Source organism: Dendropsophus ebraccatus, chromosome 8 (assembly GCF_027789765.1).
Source record: "Dendropsophus ebraccatus isolate aDenEbr1 chromosome 8, aDenEbr1.pat, whole genome shotgun sequence".
In the NCBI taxonomy this organism is placed as follows: domain Eukaryota; kingdom Metazoa; phylum Chordata; class Amphibia; order Anura; family Hylidae; genus Dendropsophus; species Dendropsophus ebraccatus.
Window position 1 is genome coordinate 2,378,928 of NC_091461.1, and position 17,745 is coordinate 2,396,672.

The following is a 17,745-nucleotide window of genomic DNA, read 5'->3' on the forward strand; positions in this document are numbered from 1 at the left end:
AATGACAGGGTCCCGGTAGTATAAAAATGGAACAGCTTTACTGTCAGGCTTCTCAATATAACAGTACACGTTCTACAAGTAGATAAATCTTCACGCAGACTTTAGTGCCTGACCTTTTGTGCTTGAGAAGAAGGAAGAGAGGTAGTTGTAGCGGTGCTTGTTAAAGAGGGGCAAAGTAGAGTAGAGGAGTTTGCCAGAGGAGCCCCAACCCAGTGTAGCAAAGTACTTTGCTGGAACCTGAAGATGTCTTTGTAGTAAATAGTTACTTGTACTTGTGTATAGACTTAGTCTGACCACCTTCTGCCCCCAGGTATTGTCGAACCTGTCCCAGTAGTGTAGTACAAGCCCCAGCCGTGGTTATCTGGGTGTAGCTAGGTGTCCAAGGTGTCCCAGTTACCTGCACTGTGCGATAGGATACGTAGACCTTCTTTATGGTAACTTTGTCCTATCGTGGCTAGCTCCTCTTGGTTCAGGATACTGCCCTGCTCTGTTCTGACGTGTTACCAGCATGGGTTAGGGTGTTCCTAGGTGATCTCTCCCTGTAAGGTGCTCAGCACTGGATACTGAAAGTAGTGGTAGTAGCAAAAGAACTGTTGGTCTCTAACTACATCTGTACTTGTGTGACTAGACTCAACTGACCTTGTTGTCCCCGACCGGGGTTCTGGCATAAGCCAGGCCCTGGCTTAACTACAGCAGGAACAGTTGTCTTTGTGTCTTTCCTCTCTGAGAATCTGGACAAGACTACTCTGCACTTCCTCCAACAGTGAAACTCCTCCTACAGGGGCCTCTGTATGCCTGCCTGTGAGTGGTGGGAATGAGTGTGTGTAGGAGAAAGAAGACAGCTCATAGGTTAGACGAAAAGAGCACCTCATATTGGCCAGTAATAAACACATGGCACACATAAAACATTAACCCAATACTGACTTCAGCTATGCATATAAATAAGGACACAGAAAATATTGACACCTAGTGGTGAAACTTTAGAATACCTCATCACCACTTTAACCTGAGAAAAAAAAGGCTTTTTGACAGGTGCACAGGAGAGAGAAAAACACCAGTGGTGGGACACTACACTTGTCTCCCCAAGGACAAAAGGATCAGCCAGCAGGTTAGGTAGACACATGTTTGTATGGGGGCCCTAAGAGGCCCTTTTTTAATAGGATAAGCTCATGTGTACATGTGGAGCAGCACTCTTTCTGACCACTATGTAAGTTGTTTCTGGCCTTTTTCAGCAGTTTCCCATCTCTGTAGGTTTCATTACGTATTTTTCCACAGTCTAGCAGTTATGTCTTCTATACACAGCAAACATAATGAAGCAGGATCTCCTCATGCGATCTCTCATACATAAAAGCATGGAGAACAGCACTGAGAAGTGCAGTTGTGAATCCTGCACTGGGGTAGATATAACACTACAAGCAGCAGCATTGAGGACATTATAGAGAAGTACTGAGCAGTGCAGCTGTGAATCCAGCACTGTGGGTAGATACAAGACTACAAGCAGCAGCATGGAGGACATTATAGAGAAGTACTGAGCAGTACAGCTGTGAATCCAGCACTGGGGGTAGATATAAGACTACAAGTAGCAGCAGCAGCATGGAGGACATTATAGAGAATTACTGAGCAGTGCAGCTGTGAATCCAGCACTGGAGTACATATAACACTACAAGCAGCAGCATGGATGAGATTATAGAGCACTACTGAGCAGTGCAGCTGTAAATTCATTACTGGAGGGGGCTATAACACTTCAAGCTGCAAGCATGCAGGCAACGATCAACGATCATTTGCTGGGATCAGATAGAGTAAAGGGTCCTAGTAACTAACGACTACCGTTCTGGTTAACGATAAATGATCTACAGGGGATATTTGCAGCCTCTGCTCTGCCTCGAACCCTGAACCTGCCTACCAATCGGAGGGCAGAAGTTTCTTCTCCTAGATGAAGTTTCAGCTCTGAGACTCTTCAAGGATTCCAGTGCCCCGGGCCGGCTTTGCATAGTTCACCTTCTCCTTCACAGTCTCCAGCATCAGATTCCAGGTCTGAGGGAGAGCTTGAGACTCAGTGTGATGATTCCAAGGCTCCTGAAGATTTTTTTGTTTTATAAGGAGCAAGCACCTCACCTGATCAAGGTGCTCAAGCAAACTGTGGGATGCGGGGCCTGAGAATATGTCAGCCGACAGAGCTCTTTATCATTTCCACTCCAAAACTCATCGCTGTCCTCCTTCCACTGTTACTGGCCCTTATGCGGGTGGACAGACCTAAGCCGGAAAGTGTTATGTGGGCTCCAGGTTCAATACAGTATGCAATCTGGATCCTTCCTGTTCCTTGGCATGGGAGATGCCTCCCAAAGCTTTTAAGGAGGTCTTTTTTGCTGTCTGAAGAGTCGATCCTTCTTAAAGACCAGATGGACAGGAGGGTGGACTCTGCTTTTGCATCATCCTGTAAAGCATCTTTAGCCACAGTGACAGGGACTAGAGCTCTCTGGGTTTTTCTAAGTCACCTTTCTCAGGATCTGAAAGAGGGGGTGTCCAGAGACACCAGTCTATACCAGACCTCATGTTAGCGTTGGAATTTCTGGCAGGTTTTTCCCTGGGTGTCTTTAGACTAAGCTCCAAGAATCTAGTCCAATATCACAATATCATGGCTAGGAGAGCACTGTGGCTAATAGAGTGGTCCAGAGACATCTCTTCCAAAAATCATTTCTGCAGCTTACTCTTCCAGTCAAATAGCCTTTTTGGGTCTTAGTTGACAACAAACTTGAAGTCAGTGAATGCAAAAAAAAAGGCTTTTTTTCCCTCAGTCCCACAAAAAACCTAATTTCCATCTCTTTAAGACTCAAACAAGGAGGTCCCCACTGCGCAGTAGACAGTTCCAACAGGGCAACAAGCAAGCTCGTCCTAAGACCAAAAAGGATACAGCATCTGACTCCAAAAAGAAGTCCTTCGGAGACAAGGGCTCTAACCAATGGCCAGGCCAGCAGATCCCGCCATAGGTGCCAGATTGGTCCACTTCTTGTCCATCTGGCAAGAGTCTGCTTTCAATTTTTGGATAAAGTCTTTGATTTGGAGAGGCTATTCCATAAAACTATCCCAAGTTCCCCCGAATGTCTCCTTTCTGAGGGTGGGTTCACACTGAGGAATCCACGCAGAGAAGTTCCTGCGGATTGTCGCCCACCCCTGCTTGCAGCTGCGCACATTTCTGCTTGTCCCATGGACTTTGTTCTATGATCGGGCGAATTCCGCCGTCTGCCGAAAGAATTCACCTGTCAATTCTTTTGACAGCCAGCAGAATCTGCCTGTGCATAGAATGGAGTCTACGGGACTAGCGGAAATGTGCACAGCCGCGGGCGGGGGCAGGCGACGAAATCCGCAGGAAATTCTCAGTGTGGGTTCCTCAGTGTGAACCCACCCTAAATCCTGGAAAACCTCACCTTCTGGCTCTTACAGACTTCATCACCAAAGAAAGGGGTCTATTTCTGTATCTTCGCAGTCCCCAAAAAGGAAGGTCTCTGGATACGCATCATAGATCTTATTTTCATGAATTGTTACATCATAAAAAAGAGATTCAAAATGAAAAGATCAATAAGATCTGTCATTTTCATGCTCCGGGAAGGGCACTTGAAAGACTCGTATCTCCACATCCCGATTTTACCAGCTCATCGGAAATATCTGCGCATAGTTATTCAGGTCGTCAATCTCCAGTGACATTTTTTTTTGCCTTTTGTTTGGACTGTCTTCCACCCCATGGGTCTTTACCAAGGTTTTGGGTGTTCCTTGCTGTTCTTCTAAGGCTTGACGGCATCTTCTTCGTCCCTTGTCTCGATGATTGCTAAGTGAAGGCCTTATTCAAACAGCTTTTGGTTCACCACATGACAAAGACCTGGGGATGGGGGAGAGAAACATGGGGATGGGGGAGAGAAGCATGGGGGAGAAACAGGGGGGGAGAGACAGGGAGAGAAGCATGGGGGAGAGAAACCTGGGGATGGGGGAGAGAAACCTGGGGATGGGGGAGAGAAACAGGAGAAAACAATGGGGGAGAGAAACCTGGGGATGGGGGAGAGAAACAGGAGAAAACAATGGGGGAGAGAAACCTGGGGATGGGGGAGAGAAGCAGGAGAAAACAATGGGGGAGAGAAACCTGGGGATGGGGGAGAGAAGCAGGAGAAAACAATGGGGGAGAGAAACCTGGGGATGGGGGAGAGAAACAGGAGAAAACACAAAGACCATCAATCTGTTGCAAGACCACAGATTTGTCATCATTTACGAGAAATGTTGCCTGGTTCTGTCGCAGAGATGTCGGCTTCTGGGGTTCATCATGGTTTTATTCCAGATGAGAGTGTGCCTCTTGGAGGAGAGAGTGCCAAGTCATCTCCTTGCTTTCCGTCCGAAGGACCTCGATCAGGTCAGCGATGTTGGTACGGAGTCTCATGACATCATCTTTGGATAAGGTGCCATGGGCCAGAGAGCATATGAGGCCTCTCCAGAGGGACATTCTTTTTAGGTGAAACAGGTGTCCATTGGGTTTAGACAGAGACATGGAACTCTTGCCCTCAAACAAGAGGGACCTCAGTTGGTGGTTGGAGATCCTGTTCCATTATGGTGGGATCTTCCACTAGTCTTAGACTTTCTGACTAAGCCGCCTTCTGCATCTCTCAGACGCAGAAGTATTTTTTTTTTCTTGGAATCACCATGGCAAAAAGGGTGAGTGAGATCAAGTATTTTTATTTTTTTCTAAAAGAACCTTTCCTGCAGACAACCTTATTCTGCAGACTCGTAGGGACTTTCTGCCTAAAGTACCATCCCTGACTAGACCAGACAAGGTGTTAGGCTACATTCACACGTCCGTTGTTCTGTCCACAATTGTAGGACAGAACATAGGACCAATAGTATTCAATAAGAGAAAGAGATCGCTGATCTCAAGGAGACCAGCCAAACGATAACACTGCCGGCTAAAGCGCTCAATGAAGTGACATCCTAGGTGTATTGCTCCCTAGGAAACATGAATATGCAAAAGAAGAGCCCAAAACAGCTGTATGTGGATGGTTACCTAGCCTTGGTTTTTCCCTTGTTATCACATTGACTTATAGGGCCACTTAATATGGTGGTTTTGGTGATTTCCTTACAGGAGCCGCCCCTTGGCTGGGTCCTTCACGGAGGGATATCTGCCTAGTCCTGTGTTTTGAGACTCTTAAATCAGGCTCCTCGGGTTCTTCATTTGTGTATTTAATGTCCCTGTTCACACGTCCGTATGTAGACTGCATTTTGCGGCACGGATCGGTATGCTAATGAAGCGGCAATGTAGTGCTCCGTGGAGCACATTCGTAGTGTGGGCTGTGGCCGCAGGTGTGTGAATGTAGCCTAAGGGTCCTATTAGAAAAAGAGATTTTTGGATTTTGCCAATTAATAATAATAAACTAGCGTTGTCATCATTGTAACTAAGATCCCTCACAGCCACAGACTGTGCTATGTGTTCATTGATACTTGTAATTTGTCTTACTATGCTGCTTTACTGATCCGAGCAGGAGCGATGTGCGCATACATAGAACTTAGAAACATAGAAGATTGTCGGCAGAAAAAGACCACTGGGTCCATCTAGTCCGCCCTTTTAGTATTTCCTTTCTTATTATCTTAGGATAAATGTATGTTTATCCCAGGCGTGTTTAAATTCTGTTATTGTAGATTTACCAACCACCTCTGCTGGAAGTTTGTTCCAGGTATCTACTACTCTTTCAGTAAAATAATATTTTCTCACGTTGCTTCTGATCTTTCCCCCAACTAACCTCTCACTGTGTCCTCTTGTTCTTGAGTTCAGTTTTTTACCAAAAACACTTCCCTCCTGAACCTTATTTATTCCTTTATGCCGAGGAGTAGGGAATATTTAGCGAGCGAGCATCAAACGATTAGTGATGATTTTATGGTCGACTTAAAAGTTGCGATCGATGACACACAGGCAATTTTTCAATCAATACCGCATACATAGAAATATAATCGATTAAATTCGAAGGATATAACAATTTCTGCATAATAATTGTCTAGAGCAGTGATTTTCAACCAGTGTGCCGCGGCACATGGTCAGGTGTGCCGCGGGGAAAGTTCCCCAAACTATGGTGCCCCTGCAGATCACCCCACTACTGCTGTCCGCCTCACCTACTGGCCGCCTGTAGCGCCCGGACGTGCTCCTCCTATCCAATCAGCGGAGACCGAGAGTGTGGTGCGCTGCGGTGGGCCGTAATGCACGCATCCAATCAAAGTGTGCGCTACGGCCCCCCCGCAGCGCACCATGCTCTCGGTCTCCGCTGATTGGAGGAGCACGTCCGGGCCCTACAGGCGGCCAGGAGGTGAGGCGGACAGCAGCAGCGACCATCTCGGAGGAGGTGAGGAGGAAGGGGGGGGGAGAGAAACCTGGGGATGGGGAAGAGAAACAGGAGAAAACAATGGGGGAGAGAAACCTGGGGATGGGGGAGAGAAACATGGGGATGGGGGAGAGAAGCATGGGGGAGAAACAGGGGGGGAGAGACAGGGAGAGAAGCATGGGGGAGAGAAACCTGGGGATGGGGGAGAGAAACATGGGGATGGGGGAGAAACAGGGGAGAGAAACATGGGAATGGCGGATAGAAAAAGCGGAGAGAAGCAGGGGGGAGAGAAGTATGGTGGAGAGAAGCAGGGGGGAGAGAAGTATGGTGGAGAGAAGCACAGGAGAGAAGCATGGGGGAGAGAAGCACAGGAGAGAAGCATGGGGGAGAGAAGCAGAGGAGAGAAGTATGGGGGAGAGAAGCAGGGGGGAGAAGTATGGTGGAGAGAAGCACAGGAGAGAAGCATGGGGGAGAGAAGCACAGGAGTGAAGCAGGAAGGAGAAGTATGGTGGAGAGAAGCACAGGAGTGAAGCAGGGGGAGAGGTATGGTGGAGAGAAGCAGGGGGGAGAGAAGTATGGTGGAGAAGTATGGTGGAGAGAAGCACAGGAGTGAAGCAGGGGGAGAGAAGTATGGTGGAGAGAAGCAAAGGAGAGAAGTAGAGGGGAGAAGTATGGTGGAGAGAAGCAGGGGGAGAGAAGTATGGTGGAGAGAAGCATGGGGAGAGAAACACAGGAGAGAAGCAGGGGGGAGAGAAGCACAGGAGAGAAGCAGGGGGGAGAAGTATGGTGGAGAGAAGCACAGAAGAGAAGCAGGGGGGAGAAGTATGGTGGAGAGAAGCATGGGGGAGAGAAGTATGGTGGAGAGAAGCATGGGGGAGAGAAACACAGGAGAGAAGCAGGGGGGAGAAGTATGGTGGAGAGAAGCATGGGGGGGGGGGGAGAAGAAAACAGGCCCAGGTTTCACACTGAGTGAGTATAAATACATTTAGAATCTATATTATTAACTATATGTATAATATGTACTGTTTTAGTGTCATTTTGTGCCATTTTGGTTGGTGGTGTGCCCCGGGATTTTTTAAGTATAAAAAGTGTGCCGCAGCTCAAAAAAGGTTGAAAATCATTGGTCTAGAGTCACTGATCATGGCGGATGGAGATCATCTCCTTGGGGGAGGGTTCTCCTTTACATCTTCACCCTTAATGGGGTGAAACAATCGACTCCACACAAACTCATCTCCAGGTCATCACCACATGTAGGGTTAAATAGTGAAGCATGAGGGAGGTGAGAGAGAGAGAGAGAGAGAGAGAGAGAGAGAGAGAGGACTAGACGCCCGGACCCCGACCACACATCATAACACTCCGCTGCAGGTCCCTGGATCGTACCATCTGAGGACTGGCAGAGGGAACCTCAGTGTGCGACTCCAGATCTTATAAATGTGGCAGAGCAGCTCCCCCCGCCCAGTAACACCCACCCCACCCCTCCATCTTAGACGTATCTTTCCACAGCCGAAATGTCCCGGAGGATATAGCTGGGGAAAGGGGCGGAATATCAGGATGAATGCTCATAACCAAAGATAGATAGATAGGAGATAGACAGACAGATAGATAGATAGATAGATAGATAGATAGATAGATAGATAGATAGATAGATAGATAGGAGATAGATAGATAGATAGATAGATAGATAGGAGATAGATAGATAGATAGATAGATAGATAGATAGATAGATAGATAGGAGATAGATAGATAGATAGATAGATAGATAGATAGGAGATAGATAGATAGATAGATAGATAGATAGATAGGAGATAGATAGATAGATAGATAGATAGATAGATAGATAGGATAGATAGATAGATAGATAGATAGATAGATAGGAGATAGATAGATAGATAGGAGATAGATAGATAGGAGATAGACAGATAGATAGATAGATAGATAGATAGGAGATAGATAGATAGGAGATAGATAGATAGATAGATAGATAGATAGATAGATAGATAGATAGATAGGAGATAGATAGATAGATAGATAGGAGATAGACAGATAGATAGATAGATAGATAGATAGATAGATAGGAGATAGATAGATAGGAGATAGATAGATAGATAGATAGGAGATAGATAGATAGATAGATAGATAGATAGATAGATAGATAGGAGATAGACAGATAGATAGATAGATAGATAGGAGATAGATAGATAGGAGATAGATAGATAGATAGATAGATAGATAGATAGATAGATAGATAAATAGATAGGAGATAGATAGATAGGAGATAGATAGATAGATAGATAGGAGATAGATAGATAGATAGATAGATAGATAGATAGATAGATAGATAGGAGATAGATAGATAGATAGATAGATAGATAGATAGATAGATAGAAAGATAGGAGATAGATAGATAGATAGGAGATATAGATAGATAGATAGATAGATAGATAGATAGATAGATAGATAGGAGATAGATAGATAGGAGATAGATAGATAGGAGATAGATAGATAGATAGATAGATAATAAAGAAATCGACTTGCAGCACGTCCAGTCTTTAAAGGTGAAAATAGTGAAAATTTATTCCATAAATACAACACAGGAAAATCAGCAACGTTTCGCTCCTCCAATCGGAGCTTTCTCAAGCTAGTGATTGGAGGAGCGAAACGTCGCTGATTTTCCTGTGTTGTATTTATGGAATAAATTTTCACTATTTTCACCTTTAAAGACTGGACGTGCTGCAAGTCGATTTCTTTATTATCTGGATTAGACACCTGTGGACCAAGGTGTGGCAGCAGGCACCCAGCAGAACTTTAACCATAGAGTGCCGCGTGAACTTTGTTTTTTCTAGATAGATAGATAGATAGATAGATAGGTGATAGATAGGAGATAGATAGATAGGAGATAGATAGATAGATAGATAGATAGATAGAAGATAGATAGATAGATAGGAGATAGATAGATAGATAAATAGATAGACAGATAGATAGACAGATAGATAGGAGATAGATAGGAGATAGATAGACAGACAGACAGACAGACAGACAGATAGATAGATAGATAGATAGATAGATAGGAGATAGATAGGAAGATAGATAGATAGATAGATAGATAGATAGATAGATAGACAGGAGATAGATAGATAGATAGATAGGAGATAGATAGATAGATAGATAGATAGATAGATAGATAGATAGACAGGAGATAGATAATATCCTGGAGAAATTTAGCACTACGTGGGCTCTGCCCATCAACCCAAAGAGAACCAACGTCATGGTGTTCCAGAAAAGAAAACAGAAACCAGCCGGGCATTCTACCTTCCTGCTGAACAACTGCCCACTCGCAAAAACAGACCGGTACACTTACCCGGGCCTGGAAATCAGCCAATCAGGGAGCTTCAAACAAGCCACAGAAATCCTGAAGGACAAAGCCTGCCGAACCTTCTATGCCATAAGAAGGCGCTTCTACCATCTTAGACCACCAGTGACCGTGTGGCTGAAAATATTCAACACCATCATTGCCCCAATCCTTCTGTATGGTAGTGAAGTCTGGGGCCCCGAGATATACCCAGACTGGTCAAAATGGGACTCCGGACCCACAGAAGTCTTCCACCTAGAATTCTGTAAATACCTTCTCCAGGTCCATCGGAGCACTTCACACAGCGCCTGTCGAGCAGAGCTTGGCAGGTTCCCACTACACATTGCTGTCCACAAGAAGGCGCTATCATTCAGGGCCCACCTACACAGCAGCCGTCCCAGCTCCTACCATCACAAGGCCTTGCTGCATCAAGAAACCCCAGGAAAACAAAGCCCCCGGGAACAAGTCTCCCAAACCCAACCTGACCAAGCCGCCAACCAGCACCACATCGAACCCAACCTGACCAAGCCGCCAACCAGCACCACATCAAACCCAACCTGACCAAGCCGCCAACCAGCACCACATCAAACCCAACCTGACCAAGCCGCCAACCAGCACCACATCAAACCCAACCTGACCAAGCCGCCAACCAGCACCACATCAAACCCAACCTGACCAAGCCGCCAACCAGCACCACATCAAACCCAACCTGACCAAGCCGCCAACCAGCACATCAACATGAAAAGCCAAATTTGTAAGATGATAGACAAGGAGAAGGAGGAATACATCAGGGTCTGGAGGAACGACATCAGAGAATCCCAGAAACTGACCATATACCAGAGGCTACAGAGGGAGTATAGACTGGCCCCATACCTGGAGAAACTACCCAACCACAGAGATCGGAAAACCCTGAGCCGCTTCAGACTGAGCGCCCACAACCTGGCCATTGAAAAAGGGCGTCACCGACAGACGTACAAGCCCAGAGAGAGCCGACTGTGCCAGCAGTGCCACCAGGAGGCCGTGGAGGATGAGGCCCACTTCCTACTACACTGCCCCAAATACTCAGCAGTGAGGGACACTCACTTCAGGAGACTCTCGAATCTCCTTCCAGGCTTCTCCACCATGGAGGAGGAAGAGAACACAGCGCCTGTCGAGCAGAGCTTGGCAGGTTCCCACTACACATTGCTGTCCACAAGAAGGCGCTATCATTCAGGGCCCACCTACACAGCAGCCATCCCAGCTCCTACCATCACAAGGCCTTGCTGCATCAAGAAACCCCAGGAAAACAAAGCCCCCGGGAACAAGTCTCCCAAACCCAACCTGACCAAGCCGCCAACCAGCACCACATCAAACCCAACCTGACCAAGCCGCCAACCAGCACCACATCAAACCCAACCTGACCAAGCCGCCAACCAGCACCACATCAAACCCAACCTGACCAAGCCGCCAACCAGCACCACATCAAACCCAACCTGACCAAGCCGCCAACCAGCACCACATCAAACCCAACCTGACCAAGCCGCCAACCAGCACATCAACATGAAAAGCCAAATTTGTAAGATGATAGACAAGGAGAAGGAGGAATACATCAGCGTCTGGAGGAACGACATCAGAGAATCCCAGAAACTGACCATATACCAGAGGCTACAGAGGGAGTATAGACTGGCCCCATACCTGGAGAAACTACCCAACCACAGAGACCGGAAAACCCTGAGCCGCTACAGACTGAGCGCCCACAACCTGGCCATTGAAAAAGGGCGTCACCGACAGACGTACAAGCCCAGAGAGAGCCGACTGTGCCAGCAGTGCCACCAGGAGGCCGTGGAGGATGAGGCCCACTTCCTACTACACTGCCCCAAATACTCAGCAGTGAGGGACACTCACTTCAGGAGACTCTCCAATCTCCTTCCAGGCTTCTCCACCATGGAGAAGGAAGAGAAACTACCCATCCTGCTGGGGGAAGAAGAGACCACAGCAACTATAGCGGCACAATACGTCACTGCCTGCCATAGACTGAGAGGAGCGTGACACATCAGATAGATAGATAGGAGATAGATAGATAGATAGATAGGAGATAGATAGGAGATAGATGATAGATAGATAGATAGATGATAGATAGATAGGAGATAGATCTGACCATATACCAGAGGCTACAGAGTCCTCCTCTGACCAGCAGGGGGCACTCTCCTCCTCTGACCAGCAGGGGGCACTCTCCTCCTCTGACCAGCAGGGGGCACTCTCCTCCTCTGACCAGCAGGCTGCTCTCTCCTCCTATGACCAGCAGGGGGCACTCTCCTCCTCTGACCAGCAGGGGGCACTCTCCTCTGACCAGCAGGGGGCACTCTCCTCCTCTGACCAGCAGGGGGCACTCTCCTCCTCTGACCAGCAGGGGGCACTCTCCTCCTCTGACCAGCAGGGGGCACTCTCCTCCTCTGACCAGCAGGGGGCGCTCTCCTCCTCTGACCAGCAGGGGGCACTCTCCTCCTCTGACCAGTAGGGGGCACTCTCCTCCTCTGACCAGCAGGGGGCACTCTCCTCCTCTGACCAGCAGGGGGCACTCTCCTCCTCTGACCAGTAGGGGGCACTGTCCTCCTCTGACCAGCAGGGGGCACTCTCCTCCTCTGACCAGCAGGCTGCTCTCTCCTCCTATGACCAGCAGGGGGCACTCTCCTCTGACCAGCAGGGGGCACTCTCCTCCTCTGACCAGCAGGGGGCACTCTCCTCCTCTGACCAGCAGGCTGCACTCTCCTCCTCTGACCAGCAGGGGGCACTCTCCTCCTCTGACCAGCAGGGGGCACTCTCCTCCTCTGACCAGCAGGGGGCACTCTCCTCCTCTGACCAGCAGGGGGCACTCTCCTCTGACCAGCAGGGGGCACTCTCCTCCTCTGACCAGCAGGGGGCACTCTCCTCCTCTGACCAGCAGGGGGCACTCTCCTCCTCTGACCAGCAGGGGGCACTCTCCTCCTCTGACCAGTAGGGGGCACTGTCCTCCTCTGACCAGCAGGGGGCACTCTCCTCCTCTGACCAGCAGGCTGCTCTCTCCTACTATGACCAGCAGGGGGCACTCTCCTCTGACCAGCAGGGGGCACTCTCCTCCTCTGACCAGCAGGGGGCACTCTCCTCCTCTGACCAGCAGGGGGCACTCTCCTCCTCTGACCAGCAGGGGGCACTCTCCTCCTCTGACCAGCAGGGGGCACTCTCCTCCTCTGACCAGCAGGGGGCACTCTCCTCCTCTGACCAGCAGGGGGCACTCTCCTCTGACCAGCAGGGGGCACTCTCCTCCTCTGACCAGCAGGGGGCACTCTCCTCTGACCAGCAGGGGGCACTCTCCTCCTCTGACCAGCAGGCTGCATTCTCCTCCTCTGACCAGCAGGCTGCACTCTCCTCCTCTGACCAGCAGGGGGCACTCTCCTCCTCTGACCAGCAGGGGGCACTCTCCTCTGACCAACAGGGGGCACTCTCCTCCTCTGACCAGCAGGCTACATTCTCCTCCTCTGACCAGCAGGCTGCACTCTCCTCCTCTGACCAGCAGGGGGCACTCTCCTCCTCTGACCAGCAGGGGGCACTCTCCTCCTCTGACCAGCAGGCTGCACTCTCCTCCTCTGACCAGCAGGGGGAAATCCCCTCTCCAGGACCCCTACTCTCCTGTTATCGGGGATCAGGATCCCTACTCTCCTATTATCGGGGATTAGGATCCCTATTCTCCTGGTATCAGGGATCATGATCTCTACTCTCCTGTTATTGGGGATCAGGGTCCCTACTCTCTTGTTATCGGCATCAGGGTCCCTACTCTCTTGTTATCGGGAATCATGATCCCTACTCTTATGTTATCGGGGATCAGGATCCCTACTCTAATGTTATCGGGGATCAGGTTCCCTACTCTCCTGTTATCGGGGATCAGGATTCCTATATCAGGATCTCTACTCTCCTGGTATGGGGGCTCATGGTCCCTACTCTCCTGGTATCAGGATCCCTACTTTCCTGTTATCGGGGATCAGGATCTCTACTCTCCTGTTATCGGGGATCAGGATCTCTACTCTCCTGGAATGGGGGCTCATGGTCCCTACTCTCCTGGTATCGGGGATCAGGATCCCTATTCTCCTGTTATCGGGGATCAGGATCCCTACTCTCCTGGTATCAGGGATCAGAATCCCTACTTTCCTGTTATCAGGGAACAGGATCCCTATTCTCCTATTATAGGGGATCAGGATCCCTATTCTCCTGGTATCGGGGATCAGGATCCCTATTCTCCTGGTATCGGGGATCAGGATCCCTATTCTCCTGGTATCGGGGATCAGGATCCCTATTCTCCTGGTATCTGGGATCAGGATCTCTACTTTCCTGGTATCAGGGATCAGGATCTCTACTTTCCTGGTATCAGGGATCAGGATCCCTATCCTCCTGGTATCGGGGATCAGGATCCCTATCCTCCTGGTATCGGGGGTCCGGCTCTCCGTATCCCAGTCCCGATTCCTGGGGGGATATTTAGGACGCTTGTATATGTCCGGGATGCAACCTTAGTGACAGCCCAGGAGCAGCAGATATGTGACCGGCTCAGCACTGCTACATCTGTGGCCTCTTGTGGCCTTTGGTTCCCATGTCGGCCATGTCTGTCGGTCCTTTCCCTCTGGCAGGGTCTGAATGCTGCTGTCAGTAGGAGGGAGCTGTGTCCTGAAGGGGTTAATCTTCCCCCTGGGGTTAGACAGACATTCCTCTCCTCCTCCCTTACATCCTCTTCCTCCTCCATCCCTCTCTCCCACCCCTGGCGGTGGCTGCTGCCCCCTCTCCTCCTCCCTTCTCCCTCAGTCCTGGGAGAGGAGACGCAGAGTGGGCCATGAAGAGTGGGATCCTCCTGGCCCTGGTGGCCCTGGTGCCCCTGTGCTGCCACGCCGAGGACCCCGAGGAGCAGCCCTCCTGTGATGGGGCATTTGATCTCTACTTCATTCTTGACAAGTGAGTGTCCTGAGGGGGAGAGAGAGGGGCCGGAGGCCAGCGAGACACCACAAAAGCTGCGAGACTTGGCAGAAGTGTGTGAGGAACAGGGATGACTGTCCTGAGGGGGTGAGAGGGGGAGCGAGACAGGGGGGCAGGGAAGAGTGTCCTGAGGGGGTGAGAGGGGGAGCGAGACAGGGGGGCAGGGAAGAGTGTCCTGAGGGGGTGAGACGGGGAGCGAGACTCCACAAAAGCTGCGAGACATGGCAGAAGTGTGTGAGGAACAGGGATGAGTGTCCTGAGGGGGTGAGAGGGGGAGCGAGACAGGAGGGCAGGGAAGAGTGTCCTGAAGGGGTGAGAGGGGGAGTGAGACACCACTGAGCCTGCGAAACAGGGGGGTAGTCAAGAGTGTCCTGAGGGGGTGAGAGGGGGCGGCGAGAAACCACAAAAGCTGCGAGACATGACAGAAATGTGTGGGGAGCAGGGATGAGTGTCCTGAGGGGGTCAGAGGGGGAACGAGACAGGGGGGCAGGGATGGGTGTCCTGAGGGGGTGAGAGGGGGAGTGAGACACCACTGAGCCTGCAAGACATGGCAGAAGTGTGTGAGGAACAGGGATGAGTGTCCTGAGGGGGTGAGAGGGGGAGCGAGACACCACAAAAGCTGCGAGACATGACAGAAATGTGTGGGGAGCAGGGATGAGTGTCCTGAGGGGGTCAGAGGGGGAGCGAGACAGGGGGGCAGGGATGGGTGTCCTGATGGGGTTGGAGTCAGCCCTTGTAGTAACGGCTCTCTTTCTGGGTGATTCTGCATGGTTCCGTCACTTGTTAGGGTCACATGATGTAATCAAACGCAGTAACGTTCCTCGCTCTGGGTGATTCCGCATGGTTCCGTCACTTGCTGGGGTAACACGGTGTAATCAATCGCAGTAACGTCTCTCGCGCTGGGTGATTCCGCATGGTTCCGTCACTTGCTGGGGTAACACGGTGTAATCGATCGCAGTAATGTCTCTCGTTCTGGGTGATTCCGCATGGTTCCGTCACATGCTGGGGTCAGACGGTGTAATCGATCGCAGTAACGACTCTCGTTCTGGGTGATTCCGCATGGTTCCGTCACTTGCTGGGATCACATGATGTAATCGATCGCAGTAATGTCTCTCGTTCTGGGTGATTCCGCATGGTTCCGTCACTTGCTGGGGTCACATGATGTAATCGATCGCAGTAACGTCTCTCGTTCTGGGTGATTCCGCATGGTTCCGTCACTTGCTGGGGTCAGACGGTGTAATCGATCGCAGTAACGACTCTCGTTCTGGGTGATTCCGCATGGTTCCGTCACTTGCTGGGATCACATGATGAAATCGATCGCAGTAACGTCTCTCGTTCTGGGTGATTCCGCATGGTTCCGTCACTTGCTGGGGTCAGACGGTGTAATGAATCGCAGTAACGTCTCTCGTTCTGGGTGATTCTGCATGGTTCCGTCACTTGCTGGGGTCACATGATGAAATCGATCGCAGTAACGACTCTCGTTCTGGGTGATTCCGCATGGTTCCGTCACATGCTGGGGTCAGACGGTGTAATCGATCGCAGTAACGACTCTCGTTCTGGGTGATTCCGCATGGTTCCGTCACTTGCTGGGATCACATGATGTAATCGATCGCAGTAATGTCTCTCGTTCTGGGTGATTCCGCATGGTTCCGTCACTTGCTGGGGTCACATGATGTAATCGATCGCAGTAACGTCTCTCGTTCTGGGTGATTCCGCATGGTTCCGTCACTTGCTGGGGTCAGACGGTGTAATCGATCGCAGTAACGACTCTCGTTCTGGGTGATTCCGCATGGTTCCGTCACTTGCTGGGATCACATGATGAAATCGATCGCAGTAACGTCTCTCGTTCTGGGTGATTCCGCATGGTTCCGTCACTTGCTGGGGTCAGACGGTGTAATGAATCGCAGTAACGTCTCTCGTTCTGGGTGATTCTGCATGGTTCCGTCACTTGCTGGGGTCACATGATGTAATCGATCGCAGTAACGTCTCTCGTTCTGGGTGATTCCGCATGGTTCCGTCACTTGCTGGGGTCAGACGGTGTAATGAATCGCAGTAACGTCTCTCGTTCTGGGTGATTCTGCATGGTTCCGTCACTTGCTGGGGTCACATGATGTAATCGATCGCAGTAACGTCTCTCGTTCTGGGTGATTCCGCATGGTTCCGTCACTTGCTGGGGTCAGACGGTGTAATCGATCGCAGTAACGTCTCTCGTTCTGGGTGATTCTGCATGGTTCCGTCACTTGCTGGGGTCAGACGGTGTAATGAATCGCAGTAACGTCTCTCGTTCTGGGTGATTCTGCATGGTTCCATCACTTGCTGGGGTCACATGATGTAATCGATGGCAGTAAAGTCTCTCATTCTGCGTGATTCTGCATGGTTCGGTCAGTTGCTGGGGTCACATGATGTAATCGATTGCAGTAATGATTCTCGATTCAGCGAAGGATTTCAGGTAAACGATAAACAGTCTGGTTTGTGATAATTTCTCGTTAATTGTTAGAAGTGTCTTTATCTGATAGGACTCTTAGTGTAGACTGTGCGGATTATAGTGAGATAACAGATATGTCCGTGCCCACTGATTGGCCGCCGCTGGTACATGTGATTAGCGTGTTACATGTGTGGAAGCTTCTGTAATGATCTCCTGACTACGTCAGCACACTAGTCGGCTGCTGGTCACATGATCTACCACATTACATGGCGCACATGGAGCTGCACATGGTTGTTGTTGTTGCGGCTGCAGGGAGGGGGGGCACTTTCTTTCTTTCCATAGCAGAAGAAGATGCGTCATTGGCACGGACAGCTGCAAGACCTCAGAAACAGCGAGACCATACACTATACATACACTATACATATATCATACACTATACATACACTATACATACATCATACACTATACATACACTATACATACATCATACACTATACATACACTATACATACATCATACACTATACATACACTATACATATATCATACACTATACATACATCATACACTATATATACACTATACATACATCACACACTATACATACACTATACATACACCATATATACACCATACACTATACATACATAC

General features: G+C 49.6%; 2 protein-coding genes across 2 annotated transcripts in view; one reads left to right on the forward strand and one right to left on the reverse strand.

Moving 5' to 3' along the window:
• ZNF488 (zinc finger protein 488) overlaps window positions 1-17,745 on the reverse strand; it is a 163,233-nt gene that overhangs the window by 53,502 nt on the left and 91,986 nt on the right. The window lies entirely within an intron of this gene.
• Window positions 14,459-17,745, forward strand: part of LOC138798957 (anthrax toxin receptor 1-like) — a 78,324-nt gene continuing 75,037 nt past the window's right edge. Inside the window, exon 1 of the mRNA XM_069979597.1 lies at window positions 14,459-14,649. Within this exon, the coding sequence (XP_069835698.1) occupies window positions 14,531-14,649 (119 nt within the window). The 5' untranslated portion in view covers window positions 14,459-14,530. The remainder of the gene's footprint in view (window positions 14,650-17,745) is intronic.